The following is a 25,438-nucleotide window of genomic DNA, read 5'->3' as shown; positions in this document are numbered from 1 at the left end:
CAAAAACAATTTTCCTCTACAACGCACATAAACCAACCACCATGAATCAATATTTATAGATATAAAAAATTTGAATCATAAAACTTTTTTCCAAAATTACTGGATTTGGCATAAATGACTATAAAACAAAACAATCAAATCATTATGGAAACAGTTTTATTGGTTATTGTGGAGTCCACTCTAGCCGGTGGGTATTGTCCAATATATGGATTAAATAGAATCTGTTCCGAGAATGACATGTCACCGTGTTCAGTGCTATATATAGGGTAATCTGGGGCAGTTCCATATCCTGTCAGCTGAAAAGCTGTTCAGTTAAAGGAAAGTAATTCAGTACTTTAGAAAACTCTTCTCAAGAAGGTGAGTTTATTGGTGACTTCCCCTCAAAGTATTAGAGCTGCCTCTGCTGTCTACAGTGAACGTTAATTAATCCAACAGCACAATCCAGAGCCATCTTAAACAATACACAATTACACTTTTAATCATCCTTATACATGTATTCATGTCCTCTGTACTGTCCGAAATTGGTTATTTACTGTGAGTTAAGTATAAAAACTATGAAAGAAAGCTTAAAAGAGTCTATGAGTGCCCTGATGTTGAGTTTATGCTTTGTCAGATGAACATGTGCTTGAGGAAATTCCATACTCCTTGGGTATGGAATTTCGCAAAGGATTCCAGCACATAATCTAATAGGTGTTTAATATGAAACAGGTTTTCCTTCTACATAGTTTACCCTCTCCTGCCATTTCCTACTAATGAATTTGTCATTATACTATATTTTATCATCGTACGGTTTGCCCAGCAGAATCTGAGCATGCCTTTCAATAAAGAACTTTTTCCAAGTCTCCTTAAATCCTTCTTAAAAACTTCTTCTCACCAGACAATATTAAGGTAGGGTTCAAAAGGTATGAGGCAGTACCATGAGATCCCTCTGTGTTTGACTCTGCAGAACTGTTTGATTGACATACACCCTCCTTAGCATCAGACTATTTGGCACACACATCCAGCCAGACATGAAGCGCAGATGTGCTGTCTGTGCTTACAACATCAAGTGCAGATGTGCCTTCCTCATCAGAACCTATGCTTTCCATGCCAATTGATGATCCACCCTCGCTTCTTCAATTATCTACAATAACTCCAAATCCAATGAAGTAGACTATAAAGGATTTCTTTATGAGAAAGTTGATACCCATGCTGGCTAAGCCTGGAAGAAAAAAATGATGCCAACAGAAGACAAAGGGCCATCAAAAGGCAGTATGAAGAGAACCCGACCTCAGCTGAATATCTGTGGCAACTTTAACAAAACGAAGAAGAGGAAGCAAAAAAAAAAAAAAATGGACAAGAAGAAAACCTTAAAGGCTAAAAAGTATGTACTAGACAGCTAGATGCTAACATCAGAGCTACAAAGAAACAGTGATTACTCAGACAGTGATGGCGACCTTGAATGGGTTCCTTTCAGAGCCATAAGATTTCTCTACTGCTATAAACTAAGGCTTGTGCAGTTCATCTTTTGTCAGAGACAATTGACAGTTGCATAGTCTCTCTGCACCTTTTTCTTTTCCAGTCATGCCTATGCTTATACTATCCTATTAAATAAATGTTCAGTTTACTGGTTGGCTTTATTTTGTTTCCCACATTATGTAATTATTAAATGAAAGGTATGGAATTACCCCATTTTCATATACACTCAATGATTTTTAAAGTCCACTTTTCTACTTAATTCTGTTTGTTCTTAGTCTGTTATATGATAACTGACATGGCTGTAATATTTTTTATCTTTATCAAGTGCTGATATGCCTTACCCAAGAACCAGAATTCAACAAAGTAAAAAGTATGGTATGGAATTGCCCCAGATTACACTACACATAAATTTCATCCTTAATAACTAATAACAGCAAACAAAAAGAATAAATATTTGAAAATATTGGAAAACTAATAATTATTAAAATAACATGACAGGATTCAGCATTAAATAACTAAAAATAGGATTATATGCCAGTTAAAAAAAATATGGGGTGTGAAAAGTGTATAGCCTTGTAAAGAGAACTCATAGTCAAAGTTGCAGCATTCACCCAGGGTCAGTTGAGCTGGCTCTTTTCAACAAGTTCACCACATTCTGAACACTAGTTGACTAGGCACAGTGATTTAAGGCTGCTTCCACTATGAGTATAAGTCATTCATGGTTTTGGTGATAGACCCTGAAATGGTGAGGGCCCAGAATTAGTTCAGCATCCTGCTGAGTTAGCGACTGCAATGTTTCTTCCAACTTAGTGGCGGTGCTGGATCGATGACTTTACAGATGAAATCACCTAGGTTTTGTTGATGGGCATGGTTGAACTAACAAAGACCTCTGTCAAGAAGAGATTTTTCGTGGGAGTGGACCTTACAGCGAATGTGAAGTAGACTGTTGAGAAAACTGTTGCCAGTGGACACGAAGGATGCAGCATAGGCAGTGATGTTTGAATACCTCCAGTTTGCATAGGCTGTTCGCTCGCACAGGCTAAGTCTAGCAGGAGAATGGTGTAGACGAGGGTCTTGTAGATTCTGACTTTGATGTTCAGCTTTATTTCTTTTTGAGACCAGAGTTTCAGTATAAATCATTGTGTTCTTTATTTCAATCCAATTTTGAAGTTTTGTAACACTGTCTGTAAAAATTACTGTTGATTATTGACAGTCTAAGAGTTCCACATATCTTGCTTGTTGGGACTTCGGCGATGACGTCATTTTTTCAGCTGGTCGGCCATCTTTATAACGAAGGCCACGCCACCATCCCCCCACCAAAAGGGGAAGCCTGGCATTTTCTCACCCGAAAGGGGGGAGCTTGGCAGTTTCTCCCCCCAAAGGAGGGAGCCGGTGTCCCCCCCCCCAAGGGTGGGTGGCGGGGGGGTTGAAGAGGCCAGGAGGAGGTGATTTTTTCTTTGGGGGGGGGGGGAGAAGCCTCCAGGCACCCTCCTCCCTGAAGGTGGGTGGGGTTGGGAATTATCTCTCCCTGAAGGGGGGAGGCCGGCACCAAGCATGTAAATCCAGAGGGGTGACTTTTTTTGTTACCCCTCGGAGTGGGAAGGGAGCCGATCACCCAGGCAACGCCGGGTAACCCCTGCTAGTATATGATATATCTCTACAAGGCCATCATTCAGCCATGCATGGAGTATTATTGCCACATCTGGACTAGTGATATCTACTACTTGTCTCTTCCTCTTAGCCAGGATCCAAAAAAGTCTTCAATCTAATAGGTCCCACATTATCAACCAAGCTCCAATCTCTGTTCGAAAAGCTGCAATGTTGCATCCTTGTGCCTGTTTTACAAGTACTTTAATGGAATGTGCTCTGATGAACTCTTTGCACCTGTACCCCCTTTGATGTACATACTCCCGACAAACCTGTTTTGCAGCAAAATCTCACCCCTTCATTATAAAGGTCCCTAGAAGCAGAAAGTCTTCTAGTCTAATAGCTCCTTCCCTCAGACTACTAAATTTTCAAATTTCCTTCCTGCTTCCCTGCAGAACTTTAAATGTGATGTAAACAGAAATCTAGCAGCTCACCTGCCTAGATAGTGCTCGTGTAGACACAATCCCAAATCGTAACCTCTTACGTTCAAGTGGCGATATACTTTGTTTGAGGTGAACAAGATTATCAAAAAATAGAAATGAAATAATTCTTTTACACAAAAAAAGAGCATATCAAAAAAGCACAGTTAATTCACTTCAAAGTCGAAATCTCTCAATTTGTTGTTTGGTAATTATTTTTATGAGATAACTGTCAAAATGAAATAAATGTATTCTAAAAGGTTTTATTTTGATGGTTAGCTCTTTAAATACAATGATAATTGAGTCACAAATTGACCTTATTGTAATAGTGGCATTATTCAAGGAAATGTAAAAATCATCACGCAAGAGATTAAATGACTTCCTTAGAAATAAAAACATGCTAAATAAATAAAAGCAAAACTGACCCATGTAATAAAACAAAAACTGATAACAAAAATTGTCATATTGCTCAACTCTACCATTTATATTCCTTAGCAAATTCATATAATCTTGCTAAACACAATTTTGTATTTATTTTTATTGGGTTGAAATATAAACATTTTTGAATAATGAAGAAATCCACACTTGAAATGTTGATGAAATTAAAAGAATATTCTTGAAATGATTTTCCAAAAATGTTCTAATTGTTTTTCCATTAATCCTTCAAGCATGGAACACACACACCAGCATTCAAAACACAACGATGGATTCTCATCTTAGCTGCGACAATATGTCATGGTCAAGAAGGATTAAAAAGAAAATGAAAATGAATTAAATGCTTACATATTTTGCTGATAGATCGCAAGACTTTGAAATAAATTTATTTAAAAAAAAAAATTGTATTCATGCAGAATAGAGACTGCAGCAAATTCTGAGCAGATTATGTAAACTACTGCCAAAGAAAATGATTATTTTTATTTTATTTTTTTTACTGTAAATAATGACCAATGTTTAAGACATGAGCAAACCTATTACGTTTCTGAATTTTTGAGATGAGGATTGGTTATTCATATTATTTGGGATCTTTAGGCTATTATTCTCATCTCGAGTTATTTTTACATTTCAGTCAATATAACCTCAAACCTTCTTCCGGTGTATCTTGTCGAACTCAGAAATGTTTCTGTCAAACTCGGGAATTTGGACAGAATTTCAAATGGAACCCTTTATTTACTTCACTGGAGTAGCATGCTCTTGTTCCATCAGCCATGACTGGATAGAAGTCCTAAGTAATTCACAATTGTATTTTTTGGTCGGCCACACTGAGAAAAGCCATAATATATGGAGAGATTGAAAAGTCGGGTATGGCTGTTCATATCTGAAGGGGAAAGGGAAACCATCTATCATTATGGGATGAAGTAAAACTTATAGACAGAAAAGAACGGTGGAGAGTTAAACAACTCCAAGAAGCAGCACATATGCTGGTCAACAATCAGTTAATAAGTAAACCTGGTATAGCATTTAACATGATATAGAAACCGTTAATTATAAATAATAGATAATATATGTAGTAATAAGTAAACAATAATGTGTGTGTGTGTGTATATATATAGTAATAATAATTAGTAATAAATAGTGATGTTCACTGCCTGAAAGGATTTGTGGCACAGTGGTTAAAGTACTTGGAAAAATCAATTGTAAATTCTCATTGAACCAAAAAATAAAACTGTGAATTACTAAAGTCATCTATCCAATCATGGTTTAGAGAATGAGAGAATGCTACCTCCATGAAGTAAATAAAAGGTTCCATCCAAATTCCTGAGTTTGACAAGATACACGTGAAGAAGGTAGGAGGTTACATCAAAATGCTATAAAAATTACACTCAGAATGAGAACAATAGTCTGAAGATTTCAAATAATATGAATGAGCAAACAGTTAAAAATTAAATAAACAGCTTAATTATAATCGAAAACCGTCATTGTATTGTAATTTCAATGAGAAAAACAAGGTATTTGTACAATTTATGGATCATACTTTATTATTTAAAAAGACATTTTTAACATGAGAAGGTGCACTTTTTGACTATTCTGTCCTTTCACCTAACAGTTTAATAAACAATAGATATTGTATTAAAAAAAAGCCCCAAAAAACCCAAAGAAATTAATAAACAAAAGATACTGTTTGCTAATTGTCATTTTGGTGTCTTTCACTTGTCGCTGTAATCTACCTGGGATATGTCAACGATAACACTCCTTATATTTTGCATAAAATACCAAAAAGACAAACACATTGTTTTGGGTTTCAGAAATATTCTTTTAATTCTAAACATTTTTGTACATGTTGGTTTTACCAGAAATGCTGTATGTAGTAATACACACGGACGAAAAAAACGCTTTGGATAATTACAGATTTCAAGGTAGTTCTACTAAAATAGCCATATTTTTCAAACCAAAGCACTTCAAGTCTTCAAATTACTATTGTTTTGTTCGAAAATGAATATACTTTCAAATGAATTAATAAATATGGATGTACATTATATATTTTAAGAGTTTTAAGCAAATAAAGTGATAAAAATGTGAACGTCATAAAATGGCGTTTTCGGTAAGGTTTTATAATGACCCTCCCTGTTTTCTAGAGGCCCGTACCATGATTGTATGAAGAATTTTGTTATGAAATTTGGAAACCAATCAGAAGAGGTGTTAATCTTAATACTGTCAAGTGTCCGAAATATTTTTGACCATTTCTTTTTTTGTTGTGTTAAAAATAAGACTTTAATATGACGAGTATCGAACATTTTGAAAAAAAATTTAATCGGATACCTACTATTAAATAAATCATTCTTTTTACTATCTTTATCAATTAGAAGTATTATTTTATGTTGAGTAGGACCGTGGTAATTGATAATAATTTAAAAGGACCTACCCGAAAAAAAATGTTTATTTTTCGAGTTTGGTCAAATTAAGTTAGTATTAGTAGCAGAGCAGCACTGCAGCAATTGTAGTATTAGTCATAGCACAGTGTAAACAACACGCGTTCTTTAATTTTTATTCACGAACGAATTAAGAAAAGCATGAAAATATGAATATAAATGGTCTGATATGTTTAATTAGAGAATGTTATCAGAATAACATTAGTTTAGAACTATTTGGTTTTCAGAATGTATAATAACAACAATCCCAACTAATTCGGCATTATGAATCCATTATAATTTCTCACATTTCTGGTCAAATTTAAAAACATGGTTAAAACAAAGTAAACTTTTGTAGATATATAGCTTGCATGCATTTTTATTCATTGCATTAGTTTTGAACAGCGAATTAAAACAATGTTTTACTGCGAACAGCCACAAATGTTTTTTTTCAAAATCAAAAGATGTATGAAAATCTCGTTTGTATTACTGTACACATAGATTTGAAAAAGTTGTCAAAAAACAAATATATAACAAATAAATGTTATCAAAGGAAAGATAAGTTACTTTTCTACCTAACTGGATATGTTTTTAGTGTTTATATTTAATGTAACATGTTTATTCAGCTCAAAAAACGTACAGTGTTTACCGATGTATTCGAAAATTTAAAATGGCGGCCGACTCTCTCTTTGAGGCGGTAAGTTTTGGAAAATGGGTTATAAATAATAAAAAAAAAGAGACAAAATACTGTTAGAAACTATTCGCCGGGTTTTTAACAGTATTTTATCTAGTTTATTTTTAACTCATTTTCCCAAACTTACCGTGTGAAAGAGATAGTCGGTCGCCATTTTTAACTTTCCAATACATCGGTAAGCACTGTATGGTTTTCGAGCTGAATAAACATGTTACATTAAATAAAAACATGCTTTGCATAACATTTATTTGTTATAATTTTATTTTTTTTTTTTTGGACAACGTTTTCAACCTCTGTGGCAAGTAATACAAACGCACAAATAGTGTTGACTGTTGAGCATTTCCAGAGAACAAGACAAATGTCAGTTGACACTTAAATATTTGAAGTCTTGATAATGACTTAAAAATAAATAGTAAAACAAAATACTGTTAGCAACCCACCTACTAAAGTTATGTGTTGCAAGTCTCCTCCTAAAACACTCTTTAACTCTAACAATAACACTAAGTTCGAGTGGCAACCCCCCCAACAAAATACCTCTGTAAGCCACATACAAGCGTCTAAAACAAACAAACAAAAAATAGATCCTTCCTTAAAGAAAAATGCACATAAAAATAAATTGGTTAACTGCCCTAAAATGCTGGAAATGGTGAATTATTTTACATTAAATTTTTGTGAAACTAACCCCCCCCCCCTCTAATATTGTTTTTGTTTCTGTTAAGTCTTCAGTATGTTCCCACATAATTTTCCTTAGCCCTACAATTAATTCAAAGTTCGAATGGCAAGCTTCCCCATATTCCCATTGCATAGAAACCCTCTTAAAACCACACATAATTGTCTTAACAAAACAAAAAGCATACAGGATTTATCTCCCATAAAAAAAAAAACAGTTACCTGCCCCAAAACGCTAGAATGACCTGTAATGGGGAATTATTTTACATTAAATTCTAAAAGAATTTGTTTATCTTTCATTAAAGTTTTTCATGGCATTTCATACGTAATTGCCTAAAAAGGTAGAATCACATTTTGGAGGGGTGGTCAGAAGGGGTTAGGTGGGGTTAAACAAAAGGTGTTAATCTACAATAATACCAAAGAAATATTGCAATATATTCATTTTTAAATGGTCCTATGTTTAGATTTAAGTTTTTTGTACGTAATGCACATTACAATTCAACTTTGAGTTCTCCAACTTCTTTTCTATTTATGGATACATGGCATTTTTAAGGAATTGCAGCATATTTATGCACATTTACTGCAGATTATTTGGAAACCATGGACTTTGGATATTTTCAGTTGCATATTCTGATTCCTTGTACAAAAATACACTTATACGGTAAATTTCATTTCTTAGTGTTGTGTTTAACAAAGATATGACAGTTTTACTGAAAAAGTAGTGTAAAAAATGTGACAAAACGCATATGGTCTTACAGAGGGGAAAATATCCAAACGTTTGAGGCCCAAAAATAGTCATAACTTCCTTAATTTTAATCAGGTTTTTAAAATTTAAAAAGATTCTTTCTTAGCTCATCAAGCTCTTTCTATGTATACCAATATTGAAATACTTTAAGCTATTTCAATTTTTTCATGTGTATTGCTACTGTATGAAGCCACATGCAAACAGACCATTATAAAACATTTTTTATTTGGATGTCACAGAGTGAACATCTGTTTTGTTTTTTGTATATGACTATACGTTTTTTTTTTTTTTTTTTTTTTTTTGCTGCTTTATCCAGGCACGTTTTTCTGCAAATTTTTTGGGACTCAAACTACTTAGGCAAACAGTACTTGTTCATGGCAGTTTCTAGTGATAATACATTTTTTTTAATTTATTTATTTTTTTTTTTGTATGTGTGTGTGTGTGTGTGTGTGTGTCATATTACTGGCTGCTAAAATGACTTTGTTTATCTGTTATATAAAGTTACCCTTTTAAAACAGTTTGTTGAAAACACCCAACATGGATCACCACAATCTTATGATTCTTTACATGGTTTGCACAAGCAGAGATTCTGTGGGATGTATGCCATGTAAAAATTGGTTGATAGTTTTCTCTCCAAACACTGGTTAAGACTTATTTTCTTTTTTGTAGATGTGGTCCTTGTTATCTTTAGTTGCTGGTGGAGGACAGGATCTATCAAAGGATCCTTATGAAGGTGCTCCCTGGGCTCAACATCCTTTTGGAAGGAAACTAATTAAATCTCTGTAAGTTTTTTTTTTTTTTTCTTAAAGCACTGATTCATTTTTGATACTTATGTAGAATAGGGTCTGTGTTGTCATTGGAATTTTCAGGGCAGTTTACATAAAATGCTGAAACACTGAGGCAATGAAATCGCAGCAGCCAACATCATTTAAGAAAATATTTATTTGCTTTCATTGGTTTATTATATGCTAGCAGGACCCGTAAACCGGCGTTTCCCAGTGGAAGCCTCAGCCTCCCTCTCTCATTCACTTATTATATCAATCAGGAAATCTATTTTGCTCTTAACTCATCAGAAGAAATAGTAACAATGAATCCACCAAAAGGAAATAAAATGTATTTAGACATAATTTTAAAAAATGTGAAAATTGGAAGAGAAGCTGCAAATACTTTATAGTTTGCTTACATTACGCCATTTTGAATGACAATTTTTTTTTTTTTTTTTTTTTTTAATGTTTGTGAATTTTTATGATTTGGATTATTTATACTAGTATTCTCATCTCTGATGGTATCCTCACAACATTTCGGCTAATGTAACCTTCTACCATTTTCAGGTGTGTCATGTCGAACTCAAGAATTTGTATAGTATTTCAAACAGAATATTTTATTTAATGTATGGGAGTAGCTTGCACTAGTTCTGTCACCCATAAATGGGTCTTAATTAATTTGTAATTTCATTGATTAATTCCTACAAATTTTTATCAATTATGCAAAACTGACCTCTCCCTCTAAATCATAAGAGTTTTTTTTTTTCTTTTTTTTCTGCCAAGTTTTTCAGGGTGTCTACACATAATCACCTTAAAAAAAAAATGTAGAATCTCATTTTTGGGGAAGCGGGGGTGTCAGTGGAGAGTGTGAATCTACAAATTTACTTTTTTATTATTTTGATTAAAAAAATATTTTGAACTGACATACAAAAAAAGAAATCACTGTATATATATATATATATATATATATATATATATATATATATATATATATATATAGTGATTTCTTAACATCGTTTTTTTACTTCACTTATTCTTCACTTTACTCCCCCCCTTGCACACAATGCTGGGTACACCCGCTAGTATATATATATATATATATATATATAGGCAACAAATCTTTATCCAGGCATGTCTGTTTAAATATGACAGTTTACATTTTTCTTAACTTTTCTAGTAATTTTCTTGATTTGACAAAAAATCCTTTTAGTACTTGGGGGGAAATTATGGAACCAAATGAACTTTTGCTGTTCATTTTTTCTCATGCACTTTTAATCACATGATCGTTATCGGGAGTAATATTTAATATATATAGTTGAAGCAATTTTGTTCAGTTGCTTTTATATAAATAATTTTTTTATTCTTTTTTCTAAGTTGTCTGGCAGAGAGAGAAGGATAAGGAAGAGATGTGGTTGAGTCTCTCTCTCTCTCTCTCTCTCTCTCTCTCTCTCTCTATATATATATATATATATATATATATATATATATATATATATATATATATACTAGCGGGTATACCCGGCATTATGTGCAGGGGGGGGGAGTAAAGTGAAGAATAAGTGAAGTAAAAAAACGATGTTAAATTTCTTAGAAAAAAATCAGCAAAACGAAAACAAAAAAAACAGCAGACAAAAGTAAGATTTCTTTCGAAAAGAAAGCGGAAAAAGAAAAAGCAAAAATCATGGAAAAACGTGTTTGGAAAACCAAAAACAAAAAAAACACAGCAAAAAGCGAAAAAAAAGAAATGGCATAAGTCACCCTTCGATTCAGTTTAATTCCAGTTTTTTAAAGCAACTAAGCAAAGAAAAACACAGCGAAAAGCAAAAAATAAAAAAATGGCATAAGTAACTCTTCGATTTGGTTAATTCCAGTTTTTTTTTAAGCAACTACAAAGTAAAGAAAACTCAAACCGGTGTTCCTTTGTAACTGTTTCTTGTGAACAATCCTGCAACGGTGTTAAGTGGTGGCGGGGAAAGGAGGAATTTATTAGAGAGAATAGATTTTACCAATTCCAATGATTGTAACCAATTTTGGCCATGAACTCTCAGCAGAAAAAATATAGGAATCTACAATTATCAAGGAAGTGAAGAGGTAATAGGCCTATAATACACCTCAGATATTCTGCTGCAGTTTGTGCATATTACATTTGCATGAAATGTCTGGAATTCTAATCCTATTAAGGTCAAAATCAAAGGGGAAAAATGAGTTCATTTTATATATATCGTATAGAGATATATATTGTTAAATATGTTTAATATGTTAGTACCTGCATTAAATGCTATTTTGTTAGGCTGTATTTTTTTATTAGGATTGCTTTTAGTAATTTTAATTTTTAATTTTAATCTTTGTGCAATTATTTTTTGTACGTAATTTTTGTATTAGTGGTTAATATATTTCTTATTTTGGCTGACTTTAGTTTTTTATTATGAGAAATAATATAGCATTGAATCGCAGTTTTCTGATAGGTGATATGTGAGGCATCTGGAGAAAATTGTTGTTGTATTGCCAATAAATGTACTATATGAATTCACAGGTTGGTTAGAAAGACATTGAATGAACAAGAGAATTTGTTTCTTATATTTGCTTGGCTCTGTGTTTGGTTAATAGTATTATTGTTTTTAATTAATAAGTTACAGGTTTTAAATTTCATGTAATATATTATTAGTTTAATCTTTTTATTTTGTTCAATAGGTTTAGTTTATCATTTTCTTAGGTTATTTATTCTCTTTTCATCAACTTTATAGATAGTATGCATTTGGTTTTTTATTGTAGTAGTAGGGGTACCCGGCGCTGCCCGGGTGTTTAGAGGTGTGTGTGCTGGGAGGTGGGTGGGGTGGGTGGGGGTAAATCAAAACAAAAGAATAAGCGAAGTAATAACCCTGTTTAAATATTATATAAAATGAAACAATGTTAAAACTTCTTAAAAAAATCGTTGCCCGGGTGTTTGTGTCATGGGGGGGGGGGTAAACAGTTTTGGTAGGTAGGATCGAACCCGAAGCCTTGAGGCGAAGTTTGAAAAGAAAAAAACGTGACATGTTAACCACTCGCCCAGCAAGAAAGAGTAATGGAAAGACGTTTGAATTTATTTAAGTAGAAACAGAATTGACAGGTGTCTGCACTTAATGACTTAATGAGGTCAAATATTAGTAGCGGAGTTAACTTTTACTGCGAGACAATTTTTTAATGAGGTCAAATATTAGTAGCGGAGTTAACTTTTACTGCGAGACAATTTTTTAATGAGGTCAAATGGAAATAGCGCGGAATTAACATTTACTGCAGGGAAGTTTTTTGGGGTTTGTTTACCCAACTTTGACTTGTTTTGTTTCCTCAAGATGTTGAGGAGAAACCAGCTCCCCATAAAAAGGGGACTGTCCAAATTGAATAGCAATTGTCTGATATAAGGAAAAACTCCGCATTGATCAAAGCTGATTGCTTTTGGGTGTTCCCAGCAATCGCACCAGGAACAGTGCCTTAGCTTCGAATTGGTTTCGCTTTTATACAAAAAAGCCAAATCAACATTCGGTGATCGAAAAAAATCTCAAAAATAGTGCATAAAAGTCGTGCAAATTAAAGATAGATGCGACCCCCGTTCTTAAGTCATAGATATTATGATTTAAACAGCATATAAACAGTTTTAACAAGGAGTGACCCAACTGAGCGCCTCCTGGAAAAAAGCCTTTTGCGGACATACAGAAAAAGTGCACACACTAACACACACACATTTTTGCTTTTAACTGGAAGGTGTCGTTTTTGTTATGTTCTTATTTTTATGTGAAGTTTTATTTGTTGGTCAACTATTTTAAGGAAATCGTTATTAGTTTTTGTTTTATGTTAGTTCTTTGCAAAATATTTTTGTAGATGAACATATATTGTATGCACATTATATCAGGTTTTTCTAAAGGCTATTTTGTATTTTGGAGAGGTATTCATCACTGTGGCAATTGAAGAGGTTGGAGTTGTTCTTATTGTTTTTTTTATATGTTGCAGTTGTATATTGTGTAAGATTACTAGAGCCGATTATTACGTCTAAGAAGGAGATTTCATTGTTAATGTTCATATGTGAATGTAAGGATGAAGTGGGTTTCAAAATTTTACTGGAGTTTTTTAATATCTTTGCGAGATTCAGTGGCAATAAAAATATTGTTAACATATCTGGTGTATACATTTGGTTTGTTATGTGGGTCAGTAATGATGTTATTTTCAAGGTCAAAGGGTCATCCCATCGAGACGCCATTGATTTGCATATATGTTTTACTTGTGGATTTATTGAAGGGGACTTGAGTATCACAAGTTAGTACAAGTTTTTTGAGGATTTGGGATTTTATTGCTGGAGAAGGTATTGTATTGCGCTTATCTATATATCTATAAAAGTTAGGATGTGTGTGTGTGTGTGTGTGTGTGTGTGTGTAAGGACACTTCTCAACCTATATACTCAACGAATTTTGGATCTACAGACTTGAAATTTGGTATATAGGGTATTGAGACATGTGGAAAAGTTTTTAATCAGTTTTGATCCGGGGGGAATAAAAACAGGCTGTTAAGAGGTCAAAATTGAAAAATTGGTGCATGAGGGGGGGGGGGGTCCTCGTTTTTTTATCTGTTTGTCAACTGTTTCACAAATATGCATGCGTGAATAGTTCACGTGACAGATTACTTATGTTAAGAATAAGTAGGTTTGAAAACACTTTCTAAAATTCATGTCAAGCTGGCCTAATGGTTACCTTACTTCACTCACTGTCTTAAGGTTTTGGTTTCGATCTCAGCTCGAATATTTTTTCACTTACAACTGTTTAGAAAAAAATAATACTCGCATGCATGCAGATGTCTCAGTTTCTTTCTGTTTTTTTTTTTTTTTTACTTTATTTTTCTTTTAAAGAATTTAATGGTACATTTAATACCTATGGTACTTCTGTTTAAAATAAATAAGAATTCTGCATTAATTAAAATGTAATATTTATGCATATTTTATGATCGGGCAACACAGGGCGGCTTGCTAGTATATATATATATATATATATAACTTTATTCGATTGGCAAAATTTTAGAATAATTATAAAGAAGTGAACCATCGCGTAAATTCAATCAACTAAAATAAGAAAGAGAAAAAAAAAATAAAAATAAATAATGGGGCAAATTATATGTACAATTCAATAAAATAAATAAGTCGATTAAAAACAAGATCGTTAAAATACACCCGAAGCGCTTTTCATTCAGACTAATATTTTCAAGGGTCATAAGTCTGAAAATTATTATTTTTTTAGAATATTTGGTAGTGGTATGGAGTAAGATATAATATATATATATATATATATATATTACAAGGTGTCCTTTAAGCATTGTTTTTAATCAGTTATAATATTAATTCAAGTTACTTCTTTTTTAGTTCTATGAACTTGTTGATTGGAGATATGTTTTACCTTTTTTTTACATTTGGGTTAACATAGTCTATGAGACTCTCTGGATCATAAGTTAAGTTGAAATATATCTAGTTGTCTTTGAGTTCTAGTGGACAAACAGATAAACAAAATTACACTGTGTTTATTTTTGTAAATCAAAATTGAAGATTTTAAAGAATTAAAGCAAGAATTTTTTTAATGAAAATCACTCCAGACAAAATACGAAGCCACTTGATGTAAGGTAACAAGAATGAAAAATGATTCTTGCAAACACAGAAGATGCCTTCGTCTTGAAAAAACCTAGGCTATAGGTAGGAAGAGTTCCACAAGCTAGCATTTATTAGAAAGAAGCTATTGAAATAGGAAGCTGTATTACAACGAGGTATCAAAACTGTAAATTGATGGAGACCACTAGACTAACAAGTCAAATTAGCTGGGACAAAAGAAGCAAGGAAATAGATCGGAAATTCTGAAGAATATGTGCCATAATAGTATTTTATGTATATTGAATTTCAGCATTAAACCATATTCTGTCTTCTCAGTCACTTGGATTTACTATTGATTATCATTTTTCCAGTCATGCTAAACACCTTCACAAAGCAACTTGGATTCTTTTTTTTTTTTTTCTTTTTTTTATTCTTTTTTCTAGGTTTGACCATTATATGAGCTTATATGATATTCAGACTCTGGCTATGTTGAGTTGCATGTTATGGACAAAGTCCATAGCTCAGCTCGTTAATCAGCCTGCCATTTCTCCTCGACCAGAGAAAGAGAATTTACCTCCAAATGTAAGTACCCATCTTTTAAACTAAAACAACAACAAAAAAATTATTGAATATTGAGGGAATCTCTTTTTGTTTTACATTTTGTCTCTAAATACTTTAAAATATGAAAGAACTTGAGATGATTATGTATTTTAATCTTTAAAATTGTCCTATATTATTGATAGATCTATTAAAAAATACTTATATTATTGATAGATCTATTAAAAAATACTTATATTATTGATAGATCTATTAAAAAATACTTATATTATTAATAGATTTATTAAAAAATACTTAAAATTCAAGTAATTTTATTGTATAATTAGCGTATTTGTATGAATTGTCATTAATCATCTCCCCAATCCCACAATATGAGAAATTTTTTTTCTTGGATCAAGTTGTGTACTTCCTTGTATATTGTTTAATTAAATGTAATATCTCATTGGAATTAAATATTTTTCACAGTTGTGTATGTGGTGCAATGGGGTAAAAAGTGGCTGCTTAATTTTAACGCATCCGAAACCAAGCTTCTATCTTTTCACCACTAATGCTCTGATCCTTATTTTGCCACAATTGATATGAATAGCTCTCATCTGAAAGAAGTACCCTGCTTCAACAAGCTCCTGGGACTGACCTGAAATGGAAGAATTACATCAAATCTGTTGCCAAGGCTGCTCAAAAAATGGTTGTATCCTTCTACTGCTCCAGAAGGTATCTCACTTCCAACACAATCCTATACCTGTATAAGAGTCAAATACATCCTCGAATAGAGTACTGTTGCCACATCTGTGGAGGAGCTGTTTGGAGCATCCTATCTTGTTTTGACAAAGTTCAAAACCAGCTTCAAAACCTAGTAGGTGATGCCCTTTTCTCCTCCTGCAACCTCTTTCTCACAGAAGAGACGTCGCGAGCCTGTCTACTCTATCATTATTTTCATGATATGTGCTCATCTGAGTTTCAGTCTATGGTCCTGCCTTGCCAGTCTTTCACAAAAAAAAAACACTCATCTAGTTACAACCACTACCAACAATTTTCAATACTCTCTATCAGTGCCTAAATCTAAACACAAACATGAACAAAGCTTTTTTTCTTAGAACTGCTCACCTGTGGAACTCTGTTCCACTGGCCTACTTCTCAGCTGACTGCAACATGGTCATCTCCAAATTCAATGTAAACAAGTTCTTGATGTCCCACCCCCTAAAATAATTAAATTCTACCTAATTTCCATCACTAACGATCACTATACTGTTGTCTCAGTGACCACCTTACACCCATTAACCCTTATCCTCGAGTGGCCTTCAAGCCTTGATAAGTGGTGATTCCTTTGTAATAAAAAAATACAACAAAAAAGTTTATTTTCTAACTAAATTGTATATATCAGCCGAAACATACATATAGAAGTATTAAATTTGATTGGAACGATGGTTTGAAGAAAAAATTTCTTGGTTTCCTAACCCCCTCCTCTCCCAAAATATTATTCAGACAAAAATTAGAACAGTTTTTGTATGAGAATTTTAATAAAATCAATTGATGATTTGCTGAATTAATTTATACATTTGTTTTTGTGACCAGCATGCATAAGTTGAACTTTATTCAGTTTTCTTGACATTTAAAACCAAACATGTATCTGACTTCCTGACATATTTGATAATAGAAAGAATAAGATTAAAATCAATTATCTAAATGAATAAAAGATGGAAATTGCCTACCTGATTTACACGTTTTCCACATCCAATACAGAATTGATACAAAATTGATATAAATTATCAACTTCACTAGAAAGTTATTGCAGTTTTTAACTTTTAAATTCAGATGAACATATCTCGGCTCAAACAAAATTTTATTGATCAAAGTAAATACTATCAGAATCAACATGCTTTTTGCCAGCACAAAACAAGTGTATTTATGCCAGTTACGTAAAAATCTTGCCTTCTGGTGATGATGAAGTTGCTCAAGGCGTTTTTGATATCGCTTAGGTTTTTTAAGTATTTCTCATGCAAAAAATTGTCGAGATGCTTGAAAAAGTAGTAATCAGTAGGTGAGAAGTCTGGAGAGTATGGTGGATGAGGTAGAGCTTTGTAGCCCAATCTGTTCAACTTCTGCAGAGTTGATTTAGCAGCATGCCGTCGGGCGTTGTCATGGAGGAGAATTGGCCCTTTTCTGTTGACTAATGCTGGGTGTTGTTGTTGAAGTTTCTGATACATTTCATTCATTTGTTGACAGTACTTATTCTGCTGCAATGGTTTCGGATGCATAAAAAAAACTGTAATAAATGAGACGAGTCGCAGACCATCAAACAACATGACCTTCTTTTGGTGCAACTCTGGCTTTGGGAATTGTTATGGAGCTTTATCGGTGTCACACCACTGAGCTGAGGCATCACCAGTTGTTGTAAAGAACCCACTTTTCATTACAAGTCACAACCCAGGCGAGAAACAGATTGTTCTTGTTGCATAAACGAAGGGAAGATGACACTTCATAACGGTGTTTCTTTTGATTGTCATTTAATATGTGAGGCACCCATTTATCAAGTTTTTTTATCTTTCCAATCTGTCTCAAGCGGTTGAAACACACATTATGTCTAATTCAGAAGCAAGTTCTCGAATAATTTTGCATGGATTGACTTTGACTAAGGCTCTTAATTGATGGCCGACCATTACGTTCATCTTCAAGACTCTTGTTACTGCCGCTATGAAATTTCTTAAATCACCATTGTGCTGTGCATTCAGTAGTGGTTTCTGAACTAAACGCTTCATTGATATCACAAGCTGTTTCAGCAGCTTTTCAACCTAGTTTGAATTGAAATAATAAAATTGCACAAATTTGCTTTTTTTCCATCTTGTATTCAACGTTCTGAAAAGAAGACATAATTGTTTTAAAACAATTGTAATTTAAACGATTAGATAAAGTGAAAAATGCTCTTTAAAATTATATATAAAGTAAAAGTATTATAACGAAAGCATATTTGAAAATGCATCATTTGAAATCAAAATTAAAAATTCCCAAAGAACTTTCTTCTCAACCTAATATAAATCAATTTATCCTAAGATCATTTTCTTCTTATGTTATTGTTTTTTTTTTTTTAACAAAAACTTGATTTTTCATATTAAAATTAGAAAATTTACTTTACAGTTGAATTTTAAAGCAAAATGTCTTTAAAATATCTTTGATATTACACACCATATATGTTGCTATTAAACAACTTATTTGCCTTGGGTATTTTCTAAACCTGCCCCGAATGACTTAAAGACTTCCATAATCTGACTTTAAAGTTCAGAAGGATCTGAGTACCATACCACACATGGGTAGTTCAACTAGTATATATAGTAAAATGTATCAGGGCTTAATATTAAACACCTTAGTTATTGACAGAACTAAAACATTACTTGTTAAGATGTATTGAAATAAAAAAATAAGTTTCTATTTCCATTAGTTTGTGAAACTATTACTGTGAACATTTTCCAAATGGTAATCTTTTATTTTTATCTTCATAAAATGAGTGTAATATTTATTTCAATGTTGAATTTTTTATTTTATTTATAACATTTTTCATTTTTTCCAGATTCATTGTGGGTTTTCTCAAATGCATCTTGAATATCTTCCCATTTTCTTTTTCTTTTATTATTCAAGATGACATTTTGTTTTTATTTTATTGCTAATATTTTTGGCATTAAATTCTTTTTCAGATTAGCCTATTTACCTTGTTCTGTTTTATAAACGTTTCTTTGGAATCAAGAAAGATATCAGTTGAAAAGAATTACTAAAATAAGAATTATCCAAACTCTAAAAGATGCAAAAAAAAAAATGTATATATATTAGAGATAAAAAAAAATGTTTGGTGTTTCTTTCTATGCAATCAATACAGTGCCATGAAAAAAAAGTGCTTTATTAATGTCTTAATAGTCTTAAGAAACAATGGATACCCCTTGTTAAGGGTGCCTGTATGTAAGTAATTGTGAAGCAAGGGTTGCGCAATCACCAATCACACCTTCCCTGAATCAGTACTGCTTGATTCCAGTGGCAAGGAAAAGTACAAGAAGACTGGAAACAATGCTGAGATAAGCGGAGAGCAGTATTCCCAAATGGTCACCAATTTTGTACTTACTTAATCAATGTTGATTAACTTCAGTGATTTAATGAGAATGTGATAATGTTGTACATAAATAATATTGGAAATGCTTTTCTAGTGTGTATATATATATATATATATATATATATATATATATATATATATATATATATATATATATAATTTAAACAAGCAAAAATAGTTAAATTTATTTCAAATAAACTACGATGGAGACTTCTTGAATCAGTGCATATCATAAATTCAAACACAATTAAACATGGGCGTTTCTATAATTTATCGCCATTTATAAGTAAACTCCTATTAAAAGACTGTAGAAAACACTACCCATACATATAATCAGTCAATAAATTACATAACAAAAATACACTCATTTCATTTCAGTTATACATTCACATTTGACTTATAACGGCCATATTTAATATAAATATATATAAATTACATCAATTTTTTTTAAAAATATATTAACGTTTATATGACATTAAAAAAAATTTTAATCTCTTCACAACACTATAACTTTTGGGGGATTTCAACGACTTTTTTCATTCTGAAATAGAACAAAGTCGTACTTTTCACAACAAATACATTTTCAAATATTGTGCTGGTATTTTATTTTCTTTAATTTATTCATCAAGAAGAAGTCTTACAATAAAAACAAAACGTTGATGGACATATAACTTGGTTTGTTCCTTTTTCATCTCCCTATCTCGTTGGAATACTATTTCCATTATTCGCATCATATATATATATATAGAGAGAGAGAGAAATAGATATTAGTTCAGATCAGTTCAACAAGGAATCAGTTTCCAAAAACAGTCAACTGGAAGAACAATGAAAATAAATGAATGAATAAATGTGTGACTGACATAAATCAGATTTTTTAGACAGTAGTTGGATGATTTTTAGATGCAAGTATATTCAAAAAGGTTGTCTTTGTTTTTTTGTTTTCTTATTTTTATCCTAAAATAGTTATTTTGGTTAATATTTTTTTTAAAAGAATAAGACAGCATGTTTTAATTTACTTGCTTCTAAAATTTTAAACTTCTGTCCAAAAAACCTGACTAAACCATAAATTATACATTTAACTACTTGTTTGTATGCTGTAGTTTTATCATCCTTCCTATTGGCTGATTGAATCCATATTTATCTATACATGAAACCAACATGGACACCACATTTTAAAATTTATACATGGATATGAGATTAAACTACATTCTGTGGTAAATCTCTATTTTAGGAGCTTGGAAGGATTGAAGTCGTTCTTTTATTGTCATTATTCTCAGGCCCATCTCGATCCAGAGTGGCAGTGCCTGTCAGGATCTCATTTATAAGTTAAATAAAATCTGGCCTTGTACTACATAAAACTGCATTGGCTGATGTATAGATATACACATAGATTACTGCATGAATAAATATTTTAAGACATTAAGAATTTGAAGAATATCATCATTTAAAAAAACAAAAAAAAAACAAACAACACTTGATTCAGGGAATTTTAAGTAGGACAACTCCTGGTTTGTTTGCAGTATTGTAATGAATGATCATCCTAGCTAGGACTAACATAGACCAGCAAAGGTACAGTGACGAGAATGACCATAGACCCCCCCCTCTCCAATTTTTGAGTGGTCTTGTGCCTAATTTTTTGTTTTGTATTTTTCCACAGAATAAAAAAATATATAACTCAAAATGACTGGATTCAGAATAAAATAATTTAAAAGGGGTGATGTGCCACAAAACAAAATGTATCCGATAATATTCCATCATAAACATGATAGTACAGTACAGATTTAATATAATAATAATAATAATAATAATAATATTCCATGATAGTACAGTACAAATTTAATATAATAATAAAATTTCATCATGAATATGATAATGGTTTCAGTACAAATTTAATATAATAACAAAATTCCATCATAAATATGATAATGGTTTCAGTACAAATTTAATAAAATAATAATAATATTCCATCATTAACATGATAATGGTTTCAGTACTAATTTAATAAAATAATAATATTCCATCATTAACATGATAATGGTTTCAGTACTAATTTAATAAAATAATAATATTCCATCATTAACATGATAATGGTTTCAGTACTAATTTAATAAAATAATAATATTCCATCATTAACATGATAATGGTTTCAGTACAAATTTAATAAAATAATAATATTCCATCATAAATATGATAATGGTTTCAGTACTAATTTAATAAAATAATATTCCATCATTAACATGATAATGGCTTCAGTACTAATTTAATAAAATAATAATATTCCATCATAAATATGATAATGGTTTCAGTACTAATTTAATAAAATAATAATATTCTATCATAAACATGATAATGGTTTCAGTACAAATTTAATAAAATAATAATATTCCATCATTAACATGATAATGTTTTCAGTACAAATTTAATAAAATAATATTCTATCATTAACACGATACTGGTTTCAGTACAAATTTAATAAAATAATAATATTCCATCATTAACGTGATAATCGTTTCAGTACTAATTTAATAAAATAATAATATTCCATCATAAATATGATAATGGTTTCAGTACTAATTTAATAAAATAATAATATTCCATCATAAATATGATAATGGTTTCAGTACTAATTTAATAAAATAATAATATTCCATCATAAATATGATGATGGTTTCAGTACTAATTTAATAAAATAATAATATTCCATCATAAATATGATAATGGTCTCAGTACAAATTTAATAAAATAATAATATTCCATCATAAATATGATAATGGTTTCAGTACTAATTTAATAAAATAATAATATTCCATCATAAATATGATGATGGTTTCAGTACTAATTTAATAAAATAATAATATTCCATCATAAATATGATAATGGTTTCAGTACTAATTTAATAAAATAATAATATTCCATCATAAATATGATAATGGTTTCAGTACAAATTTAATAAAATAATAATATTCCATCATAAATATGATAATGGTTTCAGTACTAATTTAATAAAATAATAATATTCCATCATAAATATGATGATGGTTTCAGTACTAATTTAATAAAATAATAATATTCCATCATAAATATGATAATGGTTTCAGTACTAATTTAATAAAATAATAATATTCCATCATAAACATGATAATGGTTTCAGTACTAATTTAATAAAATAATGATATTCCATCATAAATATTATAATGGCTTCAGTACAAATTTAATAAAATAATAATATTCCATCATAAATATGATAATGGTTTCAGTACTAATTTAATAAAATAATAATATTCCGTCATAAATATGATAATGGTTTCAGTACTAATTTAATAAAATAATAATATTCCATCATAAATATGATAATGGTTTCAGTACTAATTTAATAAAATAATAATATTCCGTCATAAATATGATAATGGTTTCAGTACAAATTTAATAAAATAATAATATTCCATCATAAATATGATAATGGTTTCAGTACTAATTTAATAAAATAATAATATTCCGTCATAAATATGATAATGGTTTCAGTACTAATTTAATAAAATAATAATATTCCATCATAAATATGATAATGGTTTCAGTACTAATTTAATAAAATAATAATATTCCGTCATAAATATGATAATGGTTTCAGTACAAATTTAATAAAATAATAATATTCCATCATAAATATGATAATGGTTTCAGTACTAATTTAATAAAATAATAATATTCCATCATAAATATGATGATGGTTTCAGTACTAATTTAATAAAATAATAATATTCCATCATAAATATGATGATGGTTTCAGTACTAATTTAATAAAATAATAATATTCCGTCATAAATATGATAATGGTTTCAGTACAAATTTAATAAAATAATAATATTCCATCATAAATATGATAATGGTTTCAGTACTAATTTAATAAAATAATAATATTCCATCATAAATATGATGATGGTTTCAGTACTAATTTAATAAAATAATAATATTCCATCATAAATATGATGATGGTTTCAGTACTAATTTAATAAAATAATAATATTCCATCATAAATATGATGATGGTTTCAGTACTAATTTAATAAAATAATAATATTCCGTCATAAATATGATAATGGTTTCAGTACTAATTTAATAAAATAATAATATTCCCTCATAAATATGATAATGGTTTCAGTACTAATTTAATAAAATAATAATATTCCATCATAAATATGATGATGGTTTCAGTACTAATTTAATAAAATAATAATATTCCGTCATAAATATGATAATGGTTTCAGTACTAATTTAATAAAATAATAATATTCCATCATAAATATGATGATGGTTTCAGTACTAATTTAATAAAATAATAATATTCCATCATAAATATGATGATGGTTTCAGTACTAATTTAATAAAATAATAATATTCCGTCATAAATATGATGATGGTTTCAGTACTAATTTAATAAAATAATAATATTCCATCATAAATATGATGATGGTTTCAGTACTAATTTAATAAAATAATAATATTCCATCATAAATATGATGATGGTTTCAGTACTAATTTAATAAAATAATAATATTCCATCATAAATATGATGATGGTTTCAGTACTAATTTAATAAAATAATAATATTCCCTCATAAATATGATAATGGTTTCAGTACTAATTTAATAAAATAATAATATTCCATCATAAATATGATGATGGTTTCAGTACTAATTTAATAAAATAATAATATTCCATCATAAATATGATAATGGTTTCAGTACTAATTTAATAAAATAATAATATTCCATCATAAATATGATGATGGTTTCAGTACTAATTTAATAAAATAATAATATTCCATCATAAATATGATGATGGTTTCAGTACTAATTTAATAAAATAATAATATTCCATCATAAATATGATGATGGTTTCAGTACTAATTTAATAAAATAATAATATTCCGTCATAAATATGATGATGGTTTCAGTACTAATTTAATAAAATAATAATATTCCATCATAAATATGATGATGGTTTCAGTACTAATTTAATAAAATAATAATATTCCATCATAAATATGATGATGGTTTCAGTACTAATTTAATAAAATAATAATATTCCATCATAAATATGATGATGGTTTCAGTACTAATTTAATAAAATAATAATATTCCGTCATAAATATGATGATGGTTTCAGTACTAATTTAATAAAATAATAATATTCCATCATAAATATGATGATGGTTTCAGTACTAATTTAATAAAATAATAATATTCCGTCATAAATATGATGATGGTTTCAGTACTAATTTAATAAAATAATAATATTCCATCATAAATATGATGATGGTCTCAGTACTAATTTAATAAAATAATAATATTCCGTCATAAATATGATGATGGTTTCAGTACTAATTTAATAAAATAATAATATTCCGTCATAAATATGATGATGGTTTCAGTACTAATTTAATAAAATAATAATATTCCATCATAAATATGATGATGGTTTCAGTACTAATTTAATAAAATAATAATATTCCATCATAAATATGATGATGGTTTCAGTACTAATTTAATAAAATTATAATATTCCATCATAAATATGATGATGGTTTCAGTACTAATTTAATAAAATAATAATATTCCGTCATAAATATGATGATGGTTTCAGTACTAATTTAATAAAATAATAATATTCCATCATAAATATGATGATGGTTTCAGTACTAATTTAATAAAATAATAATATTCCGTCATAAATATGATGATGGTTTCAGTACTAATTTAATAAAATAATAATATTCCATCATAAATATGATGATGGTTTCAGTACTAATTTAATAAAATAATAATATTCCATCATAAATATGATGATGGTTTCAGTACTAATTTAATAAAATAATAATATTCCGTCATAAATATGATGATGGTTTCAGTACTAATTTAATAAAATAATAATATTCCATCATAAA

At 30.0% G+C, this 25,438-nt stretch overlaps 1 protein-coding gene across 24 annotated transcripts in view; it reads left to right on the top strand.

Annotated features, from left to right (window-relative positions):
• Positions 1–25,438, top strand: part of LOC145252331 (GATOR2 complex protein WDR59-like) — a 220,693-nt gene that overhangs the window by 76,939 nt on the left and 118,316 nt on the right. For all 24 annotated transcript variants that reach the window (XR_013863759.1, XR_013863756.1, XR_013863755.1 and 21 more), the window contains exons 20-21: positions 9,148–9,260; positions 15,288–15,426. Coding sequence is in view for 19 of the 24 variants with exons in the window: in XM_080112904.1 (XP_079969030.1) it covers positions 9,148–9,260; positions 15,288–15,426 (252 nt within the window). In the remaining 5 variants the exon portion in view is untranslated. The remainder of the gene's footprint in view (positions 1–9,147; positions 9,261–15,287; positions 15,427–25,438) is intronic.

Source organism: Euprymna scolopes, chromosome 1, assembly GCF_053919585.1.
Source record: "Euprymna scolopes isolate OS-2025 chromosome 1, ASM5391958v1, whole genome shotgun sequence".
In the NCBI taxonomy this organism is placed as follows: Eukaryota; Metazoa; Mollusca; class Cephalopoda; order Sepiida; family Sepiolidae; genus Euprymna; species Euprymna scolopes.
This window is presented reverse-complemented; position numbering and strand designations above follow the sequence as displayed.